Source organism: Bemisia tabaci, chromosome 4 (genome assembly GCF_918797505.1).
Source record: "Bemisia tabaci chromosome 4, PGI_BMITA_v3".
NCBI lineage: Eukaryota > Metazoa > Arthropoda > Insecta > Hemiptera > Aleyrodidae > Bemisia > Bemisia tabaci.
The window spans coordinates 56,094,931-56,118,287 of record NC_092796.1 but is presented as its reverse complement, the minus strand read 5'-3'; the positions used below and the strand labels follow the sequence as shown (position 1 = coordinate 56,118,287).

Here is a 23,357-nt window from a genome sequence, read left to right as displayed (position 1 = left end):
GGAAATTCGATTTCCAATTAGAGCGCTATTAAATCGATTTTTAGGTATGCCATAATAATTTACTGAGGAATTATTAATTTTGCATTATTTTCACCATGTGTTTATATAGTTTATAATAATTAATCCGCAACGATGATAAATTAGAATTAGTTGAATCCATATATGTTAAACTTGCTTACAATCTTTACTTTACTCACAATCAATCTTACTTAGGTCATACTTTTTCTTCTCATTCAGATTTATATTCTTTTTTCGCATTCAGGTTATTTCTTCTTGCTCTAATTTATACTTTTTTCTTTTTCTCACTCAGGTTGTAAATTGGACAATTGGTTGCAAATGTTGCAACTTATTTGGTAACAATGCCAACCTAAATTAATGTTATACAATCGTTGAACATATTTCAACAATACTTAAATCGTACGATGATTTGACTATAAAACATATTAAACTGAAATAATTTTAATAGTAGTTTTTCATACCATTTTCGGAAAGGTGGACAGGATAATAGGTTATAATATCATCCATTTTCAGGAGTTTCTGAACGAGTTCATACTATGTCATAATTCTATTCGGTGGGCTCAGGTGTTCGATTAAGTCCAGCTTGCCCTCTTAATGCACGTTTGAGATGATAGAATTTCGCAATTGTTGAAAAATGACTTGAAGCTCTGCCATACTCTTCATATCCCCCAGAAAAGCTTCTAGAGTTTTTAATTTGGTTTTTTTTTATTGTTGTCAGAAGCATCATTTTTTGTATTTTTGTCAGTTTTTTCTCTCTTTTCTTCCATTAGTGTTTTCAGACTTTTATCATTGTTTCGTAGAATCTTGTTTCAAATTCACTCAACTCATTTGGATTTACATCTGGTTCGATCATTTGAAGTTCAAAATTTTCTTGGGAAAATTGGGTAAAGATCTGCTTGGCTTTCTCAAAACGAATGTTTAAGTTCGTCATGTTACTCAACGTTTTCTTGTGGTACGAAGTTCTCAAGGTTTGACAGCTGATAGTTAAGATGAAGTTTTGTTGCCAAAAGGCTGGCTTTATTTTTTTTTTTTTTTTTTTTTTTTTGCTTTTTCCATTGTTAGGCCGAATTACCGCTTGATATTGCCCAATTGAGTCGTGGAAATCGGTCGATTACTGCACGATTTTTAATAGTTCAGGTATGTAGAGATCAATCCATCACTGCACATACTTGGTATTGACACGGAGATCGAGCGATCACTGCATGTCTCAACCACAATATGATAATTATCTTTTCAATTCGGCCGTATATTCCACTTTTGTGAAAATTTTTAATTTTCATTGACGTCTTCTAAATTGCGCAGATGAAGATCACGTCGGGGTCACCATGTTTTTCTTAGTTTTTAATAAGAAAAATATATAATTACGTAGTAATTATAAATAAATACCAAAACAATTCTCGGTAGATGTCAAAGACTGACTGAAAACTTTTATTAACCTCTTATGAGAAAATATACATTTTATCAGCTGACACTGACATTGTTGTCAGATGAACACTATTTTTTTAAAGAGAACTAATAGAGATTTTCCCATGAAATTTTCAGAAAACAATCCTGATGGTGTGAAGAAAATTTACACAAAATTTTAATAGAGAATACTTAAGAACAAAAAAAAGAAGACGAAATAAAATTGGCAAAGTCGCAATTGATGGTACGCGATTTCGAACTTTCACCATATGGTTTGCCCACAGCTACGTAAATTTTAAAAATATTTCTGGCTTATTTCAAGTCAAGAAATAAAAAAAAAAAAAAAAAAAAAAAAAAAAAAAAAAAAAAAAAAAAAAAAAAAAAAAAAAAAAAAATGTATCCTTTGATTCAATATTGTAGTAATCTTCTACCTACTTCCTCATCCAACCTGTTAAGGGCTCCTCTCACTTCCTACACTCAAGGTTCAATTCTCACTCCTTTCATTTTCAGCGTGAGTGAAGCGTGTAGCGTGATCACTGTCGTTTCGAAATGCAAAACTAACCTCTCAATCGTATCAAAACAAAACAAACGACGAGTTGCCGCTGCCGAAGCGCGCGCACCCAGTGGGCATGTAATGCAGAAACGGCACTATATTGCTGCAACAGTGCCCTTTCTGCTCTACGTGAGGAACTTAACCCCTGTCAAAAACACATAAAAAATGCGAATATAGTGCCCTGTCTGCACTACATGATGTGTCTACATACACTAATGCGAAAACCGCAAAAAACTCGATTTCGAAAAAAAATGTCGATTGTGCCCTTTCTGTAATAGCTGATTCATATGTACTTTTTACCGATTTGATTTATCTTTTTTTGCTCGGAAGATACAACGGTTGGGAATCTTGTTTTTCGGATGATCCTTTTATATCGACGTATTTGATTTTACTACATGATTGTAACGATCGTTTTGGTATTTTGACATCCTCTCAGGTGCAATTGGACGTATTTCTGTCAAACAGAACTAAGCGCAAATTTGAGTTCCTTTTGAGGAATTTAGAATGCCGGATAGCGCGTTCTGTAGAACGGAACTAAGCGCCATGGAAAAGCATTGCGAGTAAAGGACACAATGATCCCGAAACACCCGGTTCCGCCGCCAATACAAGCCCCCCTCTACCTTCCTCCCCCTATGGCGCTTAGTTCCGTTTGACAGAAATACGTCCAATAGAAATTTTTCTCTTATGATGCAGAATTTTAAACTTGACTTAAAACTCGGTGACCATACAGTATTTTTCCATTTATTCGTCGTTTTAAACAATTTTAAAAATGCAACGTTTTTGGGGGAAATATTTGGGGTCATGAGAAGCAAAATTGTCTTAAACTCTTTGAACCTCATCTCTAAAATTACGAAAAGCACTTGTACTTTAAGAGGTCAAAAAATTCGCTGCATTCATTTGTCTGTATCAAGCAGTCATTAAACTACAGCCTTAACGGTGAAAACTGCAGAAATACCGAAAAACCAAGCAGGGACGCTACTTCAATAGTAAGCTTCCATCGCCTTGCTAAGGCGCAGGGATACAACTATTTGCACTCTCCGGAAAGCGTGAGGTATCACGCCTCATTTGAAGGCGTTTTCGAATCTTCTGTATTTACACGATGAGACTTTCCGAATTGTTTTGGAGTATATTGTTGATGTGAGTTCCTTTTATTATTTAGTTAAATTACTCCTGCTTCTTAATTTTTAATATTCTGCCAAAATTATCCATTTGCGAAATACAATCCTGGCTTTAGAACCCTTACGAAAATTAACAATCAGCGCGTGAATAACGAAACGAGCAGAGCTCACTGTTACGATTATTACGTCAAATAATTGGACTGCATTTTGCAACTTGGAAGTATAAATTCTGGCTCTTCTGGAAAAACACTTATGTGCGTAGGGAAGCGAATGGCACATACGTTGTTTTTAATCCGGGCTAGAATTTCTAGTTCCAAATTGCAAAATGTAGTCCAATTTGTGTGATCTGTATAACGCAATGATGCCTGAAAATTAGACCGCGTTAAGCAGAAAGGAATCAAGCAACATCAGCCATTTCCAAACTTAATTGAGCTACACAATTCTTTTACATGAAAACAGTTCTGCGAATTTGTGTGCAAATTTCAGTAAATTTTCTGTATTTTACGAAGCAAATTACTCAACATTTTCAAAAGAATCCACACCGAGGTTCTCTTATGAAAAATTAAATTGTTTTGTTAAATTTGGCAATGACTGATGTGGCTTGGTTCCTTTCTGCGAAACATAGTCCAATGGAGATGTTGCATGTGTGAGGAATTGGCGATTTGACTGTCGATTCTCATGTAAAAGTTCGCGAGAAGCACGATGGTGCCACTGGTTTTCTCTGAAATCAACTCCCCAACTCAAAAAAAGCTCTCAAGTTTAGGCCAAAATGGAGGGAATATCCCACGCTATCCTGAGAGTCCACGTCTACATCAAGACGAACTCTCCATGCAAAGATAGGGAGCAAATACATTAGCAGGGTTGCCGTGTTTTTAGTTTTGGAGTCCCCAAATAAAGTGGCAGCCCTGTCAATGTATTTGCTCCCTATCTTTGCATGGAGAGTTTGTCTTGATGTAGAGGGGGACTCTCAGGATAGCGTGGGATATCCCCTCCATTTTGGCCTCAACTTGAGAGCTTTTTTTGAGTTGGGGAGTTGATTTCAGAGAAAACCAGTGGCACCATCGTGCTTCTCGCGAACTTTTACATGAGAATCAACACTGGAAAAAAATCACATTGGATCTAGAGTCCAGACTCTTGAAAACATTGACGAGAAAAAATACTCTTGATTCAATCGGATGTTTGCATGAATCAAAACGAAATCCGCTTAAATTAAGAGGCTTGGTGCTTGATTTAAGCTAGATTCTAACTGAATCAAGAGTACTTTTTCTTGTCGATGTTTTTAAGAGTCTGGACTCTAGATCCAATATTTTTTTTTCCAGTGAATAGTCAAATCGCAAATTCCTCACACATGCAACATCTCCATTGAGAATTACTGTAATGAGAATCACACGGTATCTCAATCTATTATCTCATCTTATCTTGGAGTGGCAACATGGAGATCCCCCGTTGAGGGTAAGGGCATTCCAGGTGACGCGCGTCCCTTGAATATGGGGAGGGGGTAGTGGATCCTCCGGCGAGAAGCCGGGAAATTTAATGCCGGACGTGACTCTCCATATTTTTAAAAGTCAAAAACTTAGCGGCTGGAGGCTCGGAGGGACCGGGGCAGGGCGAGCCGGCGCTTGTCTTGACGCCGGGGGCGCGGCGGTGGTAGCGCGGGCAAGCGTTATCTCGCCGCGGATAAACGCGCGACGTGCACGCCGAAAACCACGGAAACCCGACCAAGTTGTGGCCCACGACTTATTAAGATCCTAACTTATTAACCTCCTCCCGGTGCGGTCGCATGCCTCCGGTCGCATTCCCGCACTGTTGCCGTTTTTTGCACCACCCTCTCCGACTCCTAACCCCCAAACTCACCCTCCAGGATCCTCGGCCCGATCCAGAGACAAGAGACCCTCCACTGGCCTCTTCGCGACAGGTGGAAGTTTTTACTTTCGGAGATTCAAAACTTCCTTTCTGACACTTATAAGGGAGCAATAGACATCACTCGTTTTTCGGCTGTTGACCCACCTACATGGTGGATGATGAGCTTCGGGTGACGTCATGAGCCAAACAAGTTTCCCAAATTACGACTTGTTTTGGCTTGTTTGCAAAACGAAACTGTCAACACGTTGTTAAACATCAATCATGTAGGTAAGTCAACAGTTTAATGTTGATGTCCCGAAAGGAAAAGCTTCCCATAATAGCCGAGATACGAGTGGAGGGCTCTTGTCTCTGGTCCGATCCTTGACCTTTCGATAAATTTGTCGTTTCCCAAACGAAGGAACGTACACTGAAAAAAAATATTGGTAGAATTTACCATTCCTTCACTCTGTATCTTACACAGCGTGAATCGGACGCATTTCTGCCAAACGGAACTATGTGCATGAAGACATGAGCTCTGAGACCGATAAGAATATATGCATAACCAGGGCCGGATTTACCTACTTGCCGCCCATGGGCCGCTAGTATTTTGCCGCCTCCTTCTCATTCGTTTTGAAATATCAATGAAAACCATCAAATGAACGTGCCAGCAGGGGAAGGTGCATAATACGCGTTTCCTGGTGTTGAACACATTTTTGGGAAAGCCCTGTCAACACTACTAGCAAAAGTTCACGGAACTTTGCGCGAAAGTTAAGTTTTGTAAACCTATCTCTGTGTGGATAAGGCCTTTCATTCATAAGAAATGAACGAAAAAATTATGAAAGAACAAACATAAATGTGGATTAATGATTTTAACTTCCGCCGCCGCGCCTCGAAGACCGCACTGTGTTTTACGCAATGCGTGAAGTATTCACGCAGTCTTGTAGGCGCTATGCGTCTCACGCTGATCGCACTGTGTTTGCCGCAATGCGTGAGGTATTCATGCATTCTTGTAGGCGCTATCCGTTTCACGCTGTTCGCAATGTGTTTGATGCAATGCGTGAAGTATTCGTGCAGTCTTGTAGGCGACAATATGTGTTACATGCCAACCGCCGCGCCGAGGGCTTCTCCTTTTAATCTTAAGTCCTCGTCATCATTTCTCTCTAGGTAAGTCGCGCCGTTCCAGGCCAAATCGCGTGTTTGGTTTCTCTCTTTAACTCGACTAATTAAAGGTTCTGTCTCTTGTATCACTGAAAGACGACAAAAGTAGAAATTACTAAACCCTCAGAAAATTAGAGATTTCGTCGCCTTTTCTAGCTTGTAATTTTTTTTTCTAAATCCGAATGTTTTCATACCTACATTTAAAAATTTGCAAAATTTGCCGCCCCTTATAGATTTTTCGCCATGGGCCGCGGCCCATGTGGCCACCCCCTTAATCCGGCCCTGTGCATAACAGAGCTCACTTCATAATGTACATAGTTCCGTTTGGCAGAAATACATCCGATTCAAATTCGATTTTGCAAGAGGAATGGTTAAAGTTTACCTTCTCTTAGGTAAAATTGACTCATCTGAATTGACGCTATGTGAAATACAGCGTGAAGGAGTAGTAAATTCTACCAATCTTTTTTTTCAGTTTAGTTCCGTTCCGAGGTTGCAAGATTGACTCATCTTCCACAAACGACTAGGGCATAGCCCTGTTTGTCAGGCCATTCAGTATGGAGCACAACAAACAATTTAAATATTAAAAATCTAAACATCACTAAAAATAAATGACTTGACACATCAATACAAACAGCATTAAATCTTCAATCGTACTCAGGAGAAGAGAGCCAGATTTGTGCCCATCTCTTGGGCGGTCGTCCAGGTAATCTTTTCCCTAAAGGTTCTCCGGTCATTAATAATTAGGAAACCGGGTAAATATCCGTGTGCCAATCAAGGAATTCAAGCTAGTTTGGTCTGTTTTCCTTCTTGTAATCAGTTGATTGTCATTACGAAAGTACTAGCCTCTTCGTCTCTCTTGGTTTTACCTGAGATTTTGTAAAATTTGATCATGATGTCATGTACTTTGTATTTTTATTGTATAGAGTTCGTGCATTTTATTCTTTTGTTTTTTAAAATGTGAAAACACGAAATGTTGTGTAGGCTGATGATAGACGAATGGCTGAAAAGCTTCCCTATAGATAAAATCTATAATCTATACTATAAGCTCCAAGACCTCCTAATTTTTCGAAACTGGTGACGCTTAGTTTCCAGCGTTCTACCGGGCCGATTTTCATGATTTTTGCGGCTGTCGACGGGCAATTGTCTCTAGATAGAGCCAACTCTTTTCAGATTTTCAAAATATGGCCCAGGTTTTTTTATATTACGTGGTAAAGTTGCGAATTCTCCCATTTAAACAATGTAAATTTATACTTTTTGTCATAGTTCGTTTGAGCGTTCTACCGATTTTTAAAATCATAATCGTAATTTTTAGGGGAAAATAAAACTAACACTGATAGGAGGGTAAAAATAGGGCCGCGAAGCGGCCCATTGATGGCGCGGAGCGCCTTCAGGGGATTGGGCCGCGTAGCGGCCAGGGGGCGTAGCCCCCTAGTATGTAAAATAGCCAGCCTCGTATCAATTCCTTGATTAGCACAGGGATATTAACCCGGTCTCCTAGTTATATTAATCGAAAGGAATTGCTATTACTACAAGCAATGCTTGTTTACTTTAAGAACCGTCTGGTCATCCAAATTTTCGCTAGTCTCTCTTCGTCCATTCGGTCAAAGTGCTAAAGATTGACTCACACAATTCAATTTTTTACAGGCATGTGCCTGCGTTATTTGTGTTCTAACTCCCAAATTTGTCTGATTTTTTTTAAGATGAGAAGAAATACCATTAAAATTTTCAGTTAAAAATGCCCATGATTCTCCTGATAAAAATACAATTCACGAGAGGGAATTTGGCAAAATTGAAATGCAGATACGTTCTTTTGTGAGGGAAACTACGAACTCATGCACGAACTTCGAAAAGCCCGTCAAGCGTGTTACAGGATCAGTGTTAATGGACGATAGTGAATTTACAAAATAGTCAAATTACGTGTTTTCCTTCTTAGCTCGCCGCTGTGTCAGAGCTACAGGAAAAACATACTTGCGTCACCACTTCATGAATAACTAAAAGCATAGCGCTGAAGTTTTCCTCGTTGTTAAATATTCCTAATTTTTCGGTAGATTATCTATCCTTTGATACTGTCAAATTGATTACAAAGCAAACGTCATATTTGACTGGACAAATAAATATTCGTAAACTTAGGCCTTGGATAATTTCTAGTTTCAGTCAGGACACCACGCTGGAGCGATTGTTGAACCTGAATGGTTGAAAAATAAGTGTTCATGTTCGAATTTTTCCACAGAGGAAGATTTTGAGACCACTTGATGCGTAACTGGCATGATTTAGTAATATCCACCGGCAAGTAAACTATGATAACTACCTATAAATATTCATCAGAAAGAATAATATACAACAAAAAACATTACAACAACAAAAATATACGAATGTACAAAGCTTTAAATAAAAATCTAAACCGTTTCAGTACCACTGTAGTCGCTCCCTCCTATGATCGTATAGTCTCTTTACCGTAGGCCGCAGGCAAACAGTAAGTTATTGTGCCCCTTCATTTTTTGGATATGCAACAAGGGCAACTACAGGGTACGAATAGTTGTTTCCAGGCGTTGGAATGGAAATTTGCGGTTTCCGGACTGTTTTCTTTTTTGCACGAGCAGTAATGAGGCATTATCGGGGACGGTTAATGTTGTCAAACCGTTTTCAGGGTTTCATCAACATCCAAGACAGCGCGGAAAATAATTTCACCCTGTTTGGTCGAGAGGAGTGATTTTAAGAAAATTGAACGTGGGTAGTTCAGTTTTTGTCATTCTTCTCGAAACCTCATTTCGATCAAGGGACGCGGATTCACTGCAAGATTTTAAATTGACAAGAATCAACCACTCACGTTCTCAGAGGACGCTCTTGGCTCACGCCATTCAAGTTTTCGTAAATCTTTTAAACTAGGGTGTAGCTTTCAACAGGTGTGTTTGCGCAAGGCTTGAACCTCTCGTGATCGTAAATCCAACTTTTTATCGACCACAGCTCCTCGAAAAACGAACACCCCCCCCCCCTCTCCACGACGTAGCTCGAAGCCTGGTTGCCAATCATAGAGTTTTAAATAAATGTACCTTTCGCAATCTTGTGACAATTCTGTCAAAACGACACATACTATCGATCAGACCGTAAAATGTTTAGATTAACTACATCGATTCGCCTATCCTTTCTCCCATGTACGGAGCTAAACATTGAACGGAAAGTTCGAAAGTCGACTCGTAAATAAAAGACAATTTTTTTTTTCAATCCAATGGAATTGGCGGCACACATAACTTTTTTCTGCTCTTAATAAGCAACGCGCCTTTCCTGACAATTTTGGAGGAAAATAGTCAGCAACTTTGCTGCATTTTACAGTATAAAATACGCAAGCTGATGTTTTTTATTTTTATCCATCTCCGTATGGGAGAGCCTAAATGTAATGTATAAAACAAACCTGTATACTTAACCTCAAAATTACAAAAGTGGCGAAGTCTTCCTCTCTGTAAAATCGACAGTTGCGAATAAGCTGTGTATATTGATGCTCAGCCACTGAAATACCCCGGAAATGTCACCGTGAAATATCAATAAAATTTCATGAAAATTAGTTGATTTGTCAATTTATATAGAAAGTTTTGAAATTTTCTTCCCCAGCTCAGCCATCGATTTATGAGAATGAAGGAGGAGACCTTGCAACGCTAATTTCACGGTGGACATGTAAAATCAGAATATAAATATATATTGATCCTCAGCCACTGAGATACCTCGGAAATGTCACCGAGAAATATCAATAAAATTTCATGAAAATTAGTTGATTTGTCAATTGGACGTATTTCTATCAAACGGAACTAAGCGCCAATTTGAGTTCCTTTTGAGGAATTTAGAATCCCGGATAGCGCGTTCTGTCAAACGGACCTAAGGGCCATGGAAAAGCATTTACGAGTATTGGACGGAATAAGCCGGACGCCCGATTCCGCCGCCAATCCAAGCCCCCCTCTACCTTCCTCACCCTATGGCGCTTAGGTCCTTTTGATAGAAATACGTCCAATTTATAAGTTTTGAAATTTTCTTCCCCAGCTTGCGCGAATGAAGGAGGCGACTTCGCAACGCTAATTTCACGGCGGAAACGTAAAATCGGAACGCTCCTGAAGTGGGTCTCTCATTGAAAAAGTATAAATTCTAAGCATTATCTCATTGGCGAAACCACGCGAAGGGGGAGGGGGTGGGTGAGTAGAAGGGTTGCCGCGAGGGGTGGCGAGGATGAGAGGAGGCGGATGACGCGGCAACGCAACGGCGTGGCGAGCCGAGCGTTGACCAGCCCGGAGCCGGGGTCGGGAGTTGAGGGCTCACGAAAGGAAGCAGCGTATAATTTATGTGCGATATCACGCGAGTTTATTGAGTCGAGTAAACGACCATTTATGCAGACAAAGCAGCCGGAGCCGACCGTGCTAAGGACTCCGCCGGACGGATCCAACAATGGACATAACTTTTCGACCCCGGCCGCCCCCGCCCCCGCACCCTCCCGCCACCCCACCTGCCCGGCCCGTGATTGGCGTCTTACTCGCTTTATGAACTCCGGCCCGCATCCGTAACTCTATCGACCCCCTCCCTCGCTTCCGGCTACGGCGGCTCCATAAAACATCCACTCAGTTGCCAAAACAAAATGGTCCACGCTCTGTAAAAAGCCTCGCGCCATATCTGCCGTGCTACGGAAAAACGCCGTATGAACCTTCAGGCGTTGCCAAATATCCTTTGATAAAACATGACTTTCCCGGTAAACTTATGAATATTTTTCTTCCGATTTTTCGGATAATTTTGCTCGCAATTTCACCCGAAGTTCCTGAAAATTTCAGAGAAAAATATTCATGAATTTCCTCAAAAATAGACATTTCAGTGAAGGAAATTTGGCAACTCTCGGATGTTCATACGGCGTTCTTCCTAAGCACGGCAGATTTGCCCGCTGGACTCGCGCTGCTGTAACGCCTCCGTGCAGCCCGGTAACAACACTTGATGGGTTTCTTTGCAATGTCAAAGCTTACTGATAAGGTGATTGACGCTCATAGATTACCGAGCACACGGTTAGGAAGCTGTTTATTAATATTCAGGAACTACTTTTTCTGCAAAGTTAAACATTCACGAGTTTATGGTTACTTGGAGTTACTTTGAATCGCTTTTTCTCGGTCGGTTCGACCATACAACTTGGTGCAGTGTCATACACTCCCATGCCCAAAGCATATGATATACCTGTTGCGTACAACTCATGGAAGTACTGTTTGTTCCATAATGGCGCGAGGGGTATCCGGTATCCTATAAGTGGGATAGTACGGGTGGAGAGAGACACTCCTTACCGTAAATCATGCGATGCAACGTTATTACTTGAAAAACATTGTGAATAACGTCAATCTAACGATCAGTGGCGTGGCATGAATGATCGATTATCGATATTTCCCCATTTGAAGCTATGGTATGGTAAAGAATCGATTATGGTGGTGTTCATTGCGAAAACATTGTTTATCGATCCTTTTCCTTTCCTTTCGATTCCTTTTTTTTAGGTTTAAATGGCAGATCAATCGATGTATCGCAAAACTCGCCACACCACTGGCATACTTATTTTCCTAAATTTTGGTCCATTCCATTCACTGGGATAATCAGACTCGTCACGACAAAGAAAAGCGTTTACTTGGAGGTTCTCCGTTGCGCCAGGTAAAATATTGTCTCGAGAAAGCTATGATAATTAGGCTGAGTATAATTGTCGTTGTGACAACTAACAATTCCTTGCCGGGATATGATTCTAATAACTGTCAACATTTTAAATCAACACTATCACGACCATGAAACGCTCATCGCCACACCTAAAATTTTACTCAACATATTATTGTTGCAGCATGCATTTTTCTCGGCACGACAGAGATGCAAGGGACAGTTCTTTTTGCTATATTTGGCTCGATATTTCTCAATGTTATCATCAGAATGAAAAAGAAAGTGTCCCTTGTATTATTGAGTCATTTAGATAATATTAGACTCAAAGTCAATTTAATGGAAATGAGACGCAATACGTGTATTCAAAAAAATTATAATAATAATCGCGTGCAACATGCGCAATTTTTTTTAACCGATGCCATTAACATGTCCCATTGCCAGCAACACCCGTGACACTCCGTGAAACTTTTGTCGTGCTTAAAACGCGGAGTGGAGTTTACACGGTCGGGGTAGTAAGCTCGATAGGGTTTTCTGCTAATAGTTGCTTTTAGCCTACCTGTTGTTTTTAGAAAGGGTGCAACGGCTCTTACCTCATTAACGAACCCCACGCGGACCGTAAACACGAGTTAAAAAGGGGGGGGGGGGGCAGGGAGAGAAAATCAACTGACAAGGAAGACGGTTCGATGCAGTAGGCAAGTCTGGCAATGAGCTGAAAACCAAGGTTAAACTCTAAACACTCATACTCAGATATATGAGGCGTCTATTTCCAAAAGTGACAATATCCATCGCCTTTTCTAAAAATTGTGAAATCATATTAATTTTCTGTGAGGAACAATCTAAACGTCCAGCTGTTTTTACAATTTTCCGATGAGGAGCTTTCCGGAATAAGGGCACATAGCAAAAATAGCGTTTGAGAGAAATGCATTTCCATCATTAATTTCTGGCCACTGATGGTACGTTTCATCGCATTTTGGACTCCCGATTTTGAATGAAAGTCACTTTCAGTAACCATGAAGTAATGACCAAAACTTCAAATGCATTTCTCTCAAACGCAATTTTTTGCCATGTGCCCTTTTTCCGGAAAGCTCCTCAATTTTCTCGCTCATTAACAGAAAATTCACGAGAAAACAACACTCGAGGTTTTCCCGATCTTTCACTTTTAAAATTATAATGCTCGCACAATTTTTAGATAGGGCAATGAAGATTGCCGCTTTTGGAACTAGACCCTTCATATACATCAGGGACGATCCTGTCTTATTTTCCTGTGTAAAACTTCAGATAATACTCATTTTGATGAGCAAAAAAAATTGTACAAAACGAGGTGCTAAGTCATTTGCCTTAAATTTATTTTCCTACTGCGAGTTTTTCTAGTAATTTTTTCCTACTCGTTATTTGTCCCATCACAGTAGGACCGAAGAATTAGATATTCTACTGGCTTTTCTCCTAGAGATATTTGAGGGGCTTGGAGAACAACGCACATAAGTGCAGTTTTTGCTATTTCGAGAAAAACGCGTTTGAAGTTTGGAGGTTACTTGGATCCTTATGGCGGAAAGAAAGTTCAACCCGACTTTTTGAGGCTTAAATATTGGAATTTGGAAGCGAATTTTTTATAGTATATGCATTAAGATCATTTTTACTTGGAATCAGTAATATTTCAATTTTTTTAGAAACAGCACTTATGCGCCTTGTCCTCCAAGCCCCTCATTTGTCCTAATTGTTATTAAAACTTGAACATTGGTGGAGCAAAGAGAAAATTTTTCGACCTAACCTCGCAGCTCATATTGGATGTCGGAGACGGCCCCACCATTTTAATTTACATATTTGACTTGTGAGTCATTTTATTTTTCTTTATGGAAATTAGAACAAAGTTCCGTTGGAAAAAGGCAGCGGGACATTTCATTCTATGGGGCAAAACCTGATTAGGAGAACAGTATCAGGAAAACTTGTAATAGGAAACAATGTTTTAGGAAGAATGCCTTGGCACTGAGAGGAAATTGTAGCAAAAAAATTAAACCAGCACTGCCCTGCACAGATTCCGATTTATTAATCATCAAATTAAATATATCATACTAAAATGTAAATATTTTCTAGGTATAGATCACTGTAAAAACAAATTGTATAAACTGCGTGGAAATAACATAGGAAGTAAGATAGCCCTAGCGAATTGATAGATCCATGCTGCTGAAAGCTACAGCTTGTGAAGAGCGTTAAGGAGAAAAATCTTGACAACTTGAATATGCATGGCGGTGCTGCACTCATTCGGTAGATGTATTTTATGGTTATGACAAAGTGCTCACACACTAGCAAACGCTGCTGCCACAACGGCACTAAAATAAGTCACCACAGCACACTTTCAAGTGTAATATGCTTGTATATTGAAATGGTAATGTTGATAAGTCGCAAAATGAGGTTTCACTGAATAATTAGAGGCACAGCTGAACCGTAACGAGAGAGTGAGAATTCGTGAATTTTTACCTCTCCCAATTTCCCCTTTTCAATTTGATTGAGAGAGAGTAAGCAATCCTCCAATTTTGAGCTGAATATTACTTTTTACCTCTCATTATCTTCTTATAAAGATAAATATACAATCGTTCACCGGCATGACGCAGATAATGGTATCAAAATCCCGCTTCTCTCGAAACAGATCAAGGAAAACGAAGCGCTTTGAAGACGGCGCAAAGATACAACTATTCGTACTTGTAGGATGCCCGTGTTGTTGTATCTGCAAAATTGAAGGCGCGATGGAGCGAGGCGTGCTCTCGCAATGCATGCTCCGCTTCAAGCTGGCTTTTCAAATGCAGGCGAAAAGATTACATTTGAAGGCAATTAATCGCCGAAATCGGTGGAATAAACCTAAAATTTGTATCATGCTTTGAATATGTCCGATCTGCTCTCCCAACTCAGTCGAAAAGATGATTTCTGAAGGCGATCCATCGACAACTTTGATAGAATAAACCCATAGATATTTGAATTTAGTAGATTTATTAGCAACACCATTATTTGCAATGGATTTTTGGATTTAGCTAAGGTGTTGGATTTGATTGGAGATAAGTGACGAGCTGTGATAACGACAGCCGAATTTATGATAATTTTTAATAATATTACGATTTCAAATGTCCAGGTAATTGAATACTTCTAATGAAGACTATGTTGAAATGGGTAACGAAATAAAACAAACAATTTTATGTGTAAATAAGGAGTAGGTACCGTATTAATGATTCAAATCTAACACTTCGGCTAAAACCAAAAATCTATTATCATATATTTTTGTAATACTTCGAAAATGGCGGATCTACTTCCATCCCTGCAAATGGATTTAACGTGGTTTACCATGCACAACAGCGTCGTCGGGTCAAAGTGGTCAATGGCTCGTTTCAGGTGAGACTAGATAAACGATTTTTACGTGAGGACATTAGCATAGAGAATCCCATAAAAATGGAGAGCTTACCGTGAACATCGATGCACCCGCTCTGTTTCTTCATCTCGGGCGTGTTGACTTGGCACATGTAGCAGCCTTTATCGGACTCCTTCACGCGGCTGATGTGGAGAGTAAACGTCCTGTGGTTGTCGAAAGATATCGAGATGCGAGGGCTGTGAGTCACCACCCGCGTGTGCAGGGTCAGAATCGTCTGGTCCCTCGACCTGAGCCAGCCAACCTGAAGCAATAATGCATGTCAATGCGCGCAGGAAAAGCTATAGATCGTATTCGATACATCAAACAGCTGAGATTGTATCGATATCGATTGGTTCAAAATATAAACATAGCCTCAAAAGTAAATTCAGAAATCTGAGAGAACGGGTCTTTTGTAACAGATTTTTTATTCTTTTGCGTACCTAATGCCAATTTAAAGTGAAATTGTTAGGAATTTTCTCATTTTCAGCTTTTCCAACTTAAATCCTTACAGTTTGGTTTGAGGTTATGTGCTATTGTTTTGAACGAAACGATACATCGAACCGTTATCGAATACGGTCTATTCAAATCGTTATTGCGGTTTTAATTTTTCTGTTAGCATGCATCCCTGGACAAATTTAAACATCATGATCAGAGATGGACAATTTCACGAAATTTACTCGCGTGAAATTTCTTGAAATTTTTTAAAAGTTTTGGGGATGCGTTTAGTAGGCCAAGAAACGCCTAGCAATAGTGATTCTTCATTTTGCCTTGTTTCACCCCAAGCCTAAAGTATTCAAGCGTTGAAATGTTTACATTCGGTTTAGAGATTAGTTTAAATTTTAGATTATTTTAAATTTTAAAATTTAGTAAAAATTAAGCTTTCGTGAATAAGTAAATAAGTGAACGATTGGTAAGCTTATAATAAGCGTACCAAAGTGCTCAATAATTTGGCACACATTTATCCTTCAATTCAGAAGCTATGCAATTTGAGCCACTTGGGAGTTGATATAGTTGTATCACGCTTGTTTAACTTATAATGCTGATGAAGCTGTCACAATGAGGTTTGATCAGTTGCAAGAATTTAAAACATTTATAGGACAGGCTAATCTAAACGAGTTAGAACAGTAAGATTCTTATACGAGAGAGGTTAATATCTATTTTTAATACCTTATGCTCGCCCAAATTGTTCACAACGCAACTTAGAGAGACTTCTTTGCCGACTGGAACTGTAAGGTTATCAATAGGGCCAGCGAATTCCGGCTGCAACCGTTGGTGTCGCAGATTGTGCGCTTCTGGGTCCTCTGAAATCAAAATAAATAATGAAGTCGATGACAAATTACATCAGATGTCCCATATTTTTCATACCTTTCATACATCCCTCAATCTCGAAACATGTGTGCGATAAACTATGACACAGAAATGTGGTATTCCGATGGATTGTATTATTTTTTGCCGATTTATAAGCGTCTAGCGTGAAAAATATAAATTCAATGATAACTTAAACAGACTAATTCCATCCTCCCTTCATTGCATCATATTGTCACCCTCCCATCAAAGTATCACAAGCGCCATGCGACGTTTGAACATTTCCGACGCCATTTCATTTTTTTACAGAGAAATCGTTGGTTGAATCCGTTTGATAATGTATCGGCTGAAATGTATCGGCAGCGCAAAAAATATCTAATTAAAATTTCGGACAGCTTCGTTAAACCATTTCCCTGTGAAAAAATACAATATCGGTAGCAATTTTTAAACGTCGCATGGCGCTTGTGATACTTTGGCCGAAAGGTGACGATGTATCATAGAGAACATAGAGTCGTATTGTAAGTGGGAGAGTTGGAGCCACTTCTAAGCATTTTCCAGGTCCCGAATTCCGAGACTCCTGACCTGAGTGACGCCGGGTCACTTTTAGCATACATAATCGATTGTCTTTGATACACGGGGACCCGGCCATCCGATGTAAACAAAGAATTAGATAGGAATTATCACGTATTCCACACCGCCATTTTGGATCGAACATGTATCTAAAAAGTGACCCAAGCTCGGCTCACACTGGGCTCGGAACTCGTCGATAGAACATGGCGTCAGCTCTCCCATTTACATTACGGCTCTATACTCTTTGCGATCTATGAAATAAATAAAAAAAACATGTCCGTATCAAGTCTAATCTTAAAAACCAGGAGAGACCTGAAATCAGAGATTATATTTCTGACTCGGAATATTAAGATTCCACTCATGGAGGCACTCCTAGGTTAATTGCCTGACACTGAGTGTAAGGGGGTAGGAATCCCATTTTGAAAGGCCCTCAAAGCCCTTTCAACCTGCGTAATTACAGCTCCATTATAGCAAACAGCCCTCACCTCACAATGTATCCCTTGCCGAGCCACCCCTTCCTCAGGGCCTGCCTCCATTATCTTTCCGCTGACCTACAAACACGGTTGAATTTAATAAAAAGGCGCACTTGACATTAAAAGCTCCGGAAAAATGCAGCCGAACTAATTATACAAGACACGAGCTTTGCGAAAAGTGATGGTAGGGGGAGGGCAATGACTCAGCCGATAGCTTGCTAGTCAGGTTAGAGGTTTAACAACCGGGCTTAAGCTCACTGCGATAAAAAGCTAATCGAGTTTAAGCCTCATCCCAGAAATATGAGTGGGGGTGGCGGGTGGCGCGCTGTCCTCCAATCTAATTTTTGGAAATTATTCGTTCCTGAAATTTTCGAAATTCGTTATGCTTATGTACGAGAGTGAACATCGATGAGGATATAATATACCCATGACTTGGCTCGCACTTTGGCCCTACATTGCTTGCATGCAGAAATGCACCCGTAAAATTTTAGCTACGTACGTATCTCACGTCAACTTCAGAATTTCAAGTGGAAAATAATATACGCGACGGATAGTTCACAAACAAAATTCTGAGCGAATTATTGGTGCTAAAAATTGACAAGGGTTCAATGAAAACTCCATTTTGAGGGTAACTTATCAGTATTGGGAAGTAGTTTTGCCACACAGAAGCGGCTTATTCGAGGCAGGTTTACTCTTATTGGCGGACGAAACAGAACAATTATTGAAATATTTTATTTGGTTCAGAGCATCTGCTCTTATCATAAACATGAAAAATAAAGTAAAATAATCCGCTGCGGGCTCAGAAGCGAAAAGTTACGGGTGCAATACCCGTTGCTCCGGCCACTGCACCCGGAGCAGACAGTCAGAGCTATACGGCTCCGGCACTCAGAGCTCCGAACCTACGGTAGTGAGCCTCCCGTAACTACGGCTTCCACGCCCATTTTTTTTCGCCAGTGAAAGTATTTCGAAACGTCGCGTTTTCAGTTCAAAAAGATCTGAAAGAACAAACTAGCCTCCCCAACTTTCCAAGAAGCTTTTTGCGATCAAAAATTATTTCCTAATCATGATTAACGAAATCTCATTCAGAAAATTAATTATGAACGCTGTTTAATTTTTACCGATTAAGTCCTCTCTCCCTTCTTTGAAAGGAGTGAGACGTGAAACCGTCACCTTCCAGGCAAAGTATCACAAGCGCCATGCGACGCTTAAAAATTTCCGCCGCCATTTTATTTTTTTACAGAGAAATTGTTCAACGAAGCTGTCCGAAAATTTCACTGAATTTTCTTTGTGCTGCCGATAAAATTTAGTGAAATTTCCAAACAGATTCAACCAACAATTTCTCCGTAAAGAAATAAAATGGCGGCGGAAATTTTTAAACGTCGCATGGCGCTTGTGATACTTTGCCTGGAAGGTGACGAAATAACATGGAGTCACTCGGGTCAAAACGGCAACAATGCAGCACATCTAGGGTTTCGATTGTCGAGGAAAGACTCTCAAAAAGGTCCTTTAATAGCGGGTTCCCTTTTACTCTCGGTTTCCGTTTGAGGGAAAGAGCGCCTTCCAGACCACAGACTTCAGATCGAGTCAGCGTCGGTGACGTGATTAAAATGCACTGCGTGAACCAAGGTGACGCGGCATTACGAGGGCAAGTCGTATTATTTACTTTCGCGGCAGACGCCAAATCGCCCGACTACATTCTATTGAATGATTACAAGACCTGTTGAAATGAAGCACACCATTGAGCCATCGTAAAATATAAAGGGTCTTCAGTGGCATAAGGCGTGAATGATCGATTATTGATATTTCCTCATTTGACGCTGTGGTAAAGAATCGATTACTATGGTATGGTATGGTTATATCAAAGCATGCCATGCCACTAATCATCCAACGAAGACGAAAATTGACTCAACGATTTTCGAACTCAAAGACCGATTTTCGTCCTCCGCTTTTTTTGGATGAGCCAGAGCTTTTAGTTCCTTGGTGCAAAAGATAAAATGCATTTATAAGGCTCACATCGCAGTTGTCTGCTTAATCTTATATGACTGAAATAAATGATAGTTCTGCCTGAAAATCTTTTTGAACCTGGCAAGTTTTAGTGAACGCTTAGTTTGTGAACTCCGGGAGAGCCTTCAAATACTGGCTATACATTCCGCTTTATCGGGAGGGTAATTTAGTTGCGTGACCCAACTGAACGCTTAGAACACCTTCAAATCTGGCTATACATCTCGTTTCTCCGGGAGGTTAGTTGCGTGTTCTAACTGAACGCAACACATTGTTAGTTTACTCATTTTTACTGCACGCAGCAAGCTGATATCGGGAGGGTAGTTTAGTTGCGTGACCCAACCGAACTCTTAGAACGCCTTCGAATCTGGCGATACTTCCCGCTTTGCCGGGAGGTTAGTTTAGTTGCGTGACCCAACCGAACTCTTAGAACGCCTTCAAATCTGGCGATACCTCCCACTTTGCCGGGAGGTTAGTTTAGTTGCGTGACCCAACCAAACGCTTTGAACGCCTTCAAATCTGGCTATACTTCTCGTTTCTACGGGAGGTTAGTTGCGTGTTCTAACTGAACGCAACACATTGTTAGTTTACTCATTTTTACTGCACGCAGCAAGCTGATACCATCAAAAGAAGCATTACAAACAGTGTTTTCTTTTTCTTCTTTACCTTTTAATATTTGCATTTTTCATGCGTCACAGATAGAAAGTAAATATTTCGGCAATCAGTAAACATGTAGCATGTTAGTATGTATTCAGTATGTTAGTCAACCATGCCTAACATATGCTTACAAATAGTATAACCTGTTGAATGCAACATTTTCAAAGTATTTTAACCTAAAAATGCATAAAACTGGGTGATTTTAAGACAGAAATCGAAGGAAGATTAGCGCCACAAGTGCCTCGAAATGCGCTTAAATAGAGTTAAAATTTCAATAATCTTTTCAAAAATTTCAAAATAAATTCAAGCAAAATGACCTAGCTACGCCTATGATCAGAATAATTAAACTCAAGAAACTTAGATAATCTTAGCAGCACTGTAGAGGTAACTTACACAAGGCACCTCCTCTAAAATTGGCGGCTCTAATTTACTGAGCACTGCGATGATTGACCTATTTTAACACAAAGATAGCAAGGGTTTGGACAGATCATTTCAAGGAGGGCTTTGGGCCCAAAAGGACAGCCAGCCCTCTAACACACAAAATTTCACTGCCAATCTTAAGACTCCAATTCAAACAAAGATGATGGCGAAGTATGTCAGAAATGAGCGTTCTTCCCAAAAACGAGTAAATGTATGCAAAAACTTAGTCAAATATGTGCACACAAAGACAAGCTGTAACAATTGCAACAATAGATCGTTCTGGATAATTTGAATTCATAGGTTGGCTGCCCTTCTGGGCTGTAACTTTACTCGCGGAGGAATCCGTGAAGGCCTGATGGGTTTTCGAGTGTCACACACGCAGTAATACTTTTGCTATGTAGGTATCTACTCTGCTGTGCTAAGGAAAAACGCCGTATGAACATTCGAGAGTTGCAAAATTTCGTCTCGAAACATATTCTTTTTAGAAGAAAGTGATTTACATTTTTCCTTGAAATTTTCAGATTTTTTAAGTATCCACAAAATTACCCTCGCATAAAAAATAAAAGGAAATTCACGGCAGTTTTTGAGAATCGTCGTTTTTCAATCGTCTTCAATTTGAAAATAAAGCTCGACAAGAAGTCTGGAACGTCGCAAACCGATCGGTACGTGGATATTGGGAATCTCTTGATATAGGAAACCATTCCTCCGGCTTCATTTCGTCGGCCCTCTGACGTAAGGGCGTATCTCAATTTCGAAGTGAGACCTGTTTTACATAAAGGCCCATGCTTTCTAGGGCTCATGCAGAAATCAAGATACGCCCTCACGCCAGAGGGGCGACGATTTGCTCCGGTCTCTTCTCTTCGTAAGAAACGAATGTACAGATTTTCACATTAACTCCTCGGAGGAAACATTCATTTACTGAAATGAATTGTGATGCGATTCTTTCAGAGCAATTAATCTGAGCAACTAAAGTGAATGCAACAATAAACAGCGACACCGATTATTGCTTTTCATAGAGAAAAAAAGTAGATTTTCACATTTCGGAATCTTGAACTCTGTTGATGACTTAGGTCGGTATGGACAGTGTTCATCATCGATATTCTTAGATGTGTTGTCGTTTATGGAAAAAAATCACTCCATATAAAGTGTCTGAAATCATATTTTGAGTCGATCTAAGCTAAAAAAAGGGACGTTATGGTCCGTTTTTCATACTCTGAATTCCGGATTTTCTAGAATATTGCGACGCCATACTGTAACGACCTACGTTCCGGGGGGAAAAGACTCAAGATGCTAACACCTCCTTTTTTCTCTATGCATGATTGATTTCCATGAAGGTCTGTTCGACTAAACTCCTCGGTTTGTGTAACCGAACTATAACAAATCCTTATAGTTCGGTCGAGCGGGCCGAACAGTTTGGTTGAGCAAGCCGAATAACTCGGTTGTATGCACCGAACAAAACCTGGATCCATATCATCCTAACTACTTCGGATCTACCGAACTTTTTTTCAGTGATATCTTTGAAGACCAGTTCCAAGAATAGAACCATAATCTACGACGATTCTCATTAACTTCCATGAAATCCCTAACGACTGACAACGAGGATCCCCTCTTCCTACAAAAAAAGAAGAGAAGGGGGAGAGTGAGGAGGGATGAAATAAAAATTGGTCCATTTTTTCCTTCTTTTTTGCAAACGGGGTCCATTTTTATCTCTCTTATCGCGCGAAGAGGGATCAAGTGAGACAGAGGTGAAAAAAGGAAGCCAGGCGACGAGAGGAAGAATAAGGCGTGATTTTTCACGGAAGCTCGCGGTCGAGGAGGCTGGGCTCGGACAAAGGAAAGCGGGACGTGGGCGCCATTTCCGGCTTAGTGGCGGATCCCGGAAACGGCGACGGGGGGCGCAGAAGCCGCATGTGTCGCCGATGATGACAAACGCAATTGGAAATCATTTAACATCAAAGCCGGGCAATTACCAGCATTCGGCATGCGGCCCCCTTTCCTTTCTCCACGCCGTCGCGTCACCGCGGTCGTCGCGGATCGAAAGATGGATTTGCCGCACACCGGCGGAGCTAGATAAACTCTGTGCACGGGGTTCAAGGGGCGCTAGCGGGGGCGGGGGTGGGGGGCGAGGGGGGGGGGGGGGGGGGGCTCAGACGGGGATGAAGTGTTTCGGCGGAATCGGAATGAACTGAGAGGAAATTGATTCGAAATAATGCACATGTCGAACGCTCGCTGTCGCCGAACAAAGAAGACGCGACATAGCTGCCGCGTCGGCCCGAAACGCGAGCTCCGTGACGTTGGTTAAACGTCCCGGACTCATCTCCGGGGACGGCTCCCGCTTTGATCGCGCTTCGGGTTCGAGCTTCCTGCTCCACTCGATATTTTGTTTTTTTCATTAACGGCCGTTCGAATATTACTCGCGGTACCTTTCCCGCTTTTATTAGCCCCCGTTTTTACCTTTTTTTTTAAATTTCATATATTTCTATATATGATTTTAACTTTGATCTTAGCGCTCCTTCCCCGTGATTGCTGGTTGGTGTAACTTAATACCCATCGCCCCCCCCTCCTCAAAAAAAGTTTCTGAAACGACAAGCTCGTTAAAAAGGTTTGAGATACTCCGTCACAACATTTTCGATCACTTCTTTATCTTTTTTCCTCTATTTCCCATGAAGAACAATGCATACGACGACAAATTCAAAGCCTGTCTTCGTAGCTCAATGTCAGCAATTGAAATTGATGACTGGGGATACAAACCCTCGATTCAAAATAATCAAGTTGACTTTTTAGTTTTTTGG

General features: G+C 40.5%; 1 protein-coding gene across 2 annotated transcripts in view; it reads right to left on the bottom strand.

Moving 5' to 3' along the window:
- LOC109039332 (lachesin) overlaps window positions 1-23,357 on the bottom strand; it is a 159,842-nt gene that overhangs the window by 46,667 nt on the left and 89,818 nt on the right. For both annotated transcript variants that reach the window (XM_072300101.1, XM_072300100.1), the window contains exons 3-4: window positions 16,307-16,440; window positions 15,194-15,401 (exon numbers count right to left, since the gene is read on the bottom strand). In XM_072300101.1, coding sequence (XP_072156202.1) covers window positions 15,194-15,401; window positions 16,307-16,440 — 342 coding nt within the window. The remainder of the gene's footprint in view (window positions 1-15,193; window positions 15,402-16,306; window positions 16,441-23,357) is intronic.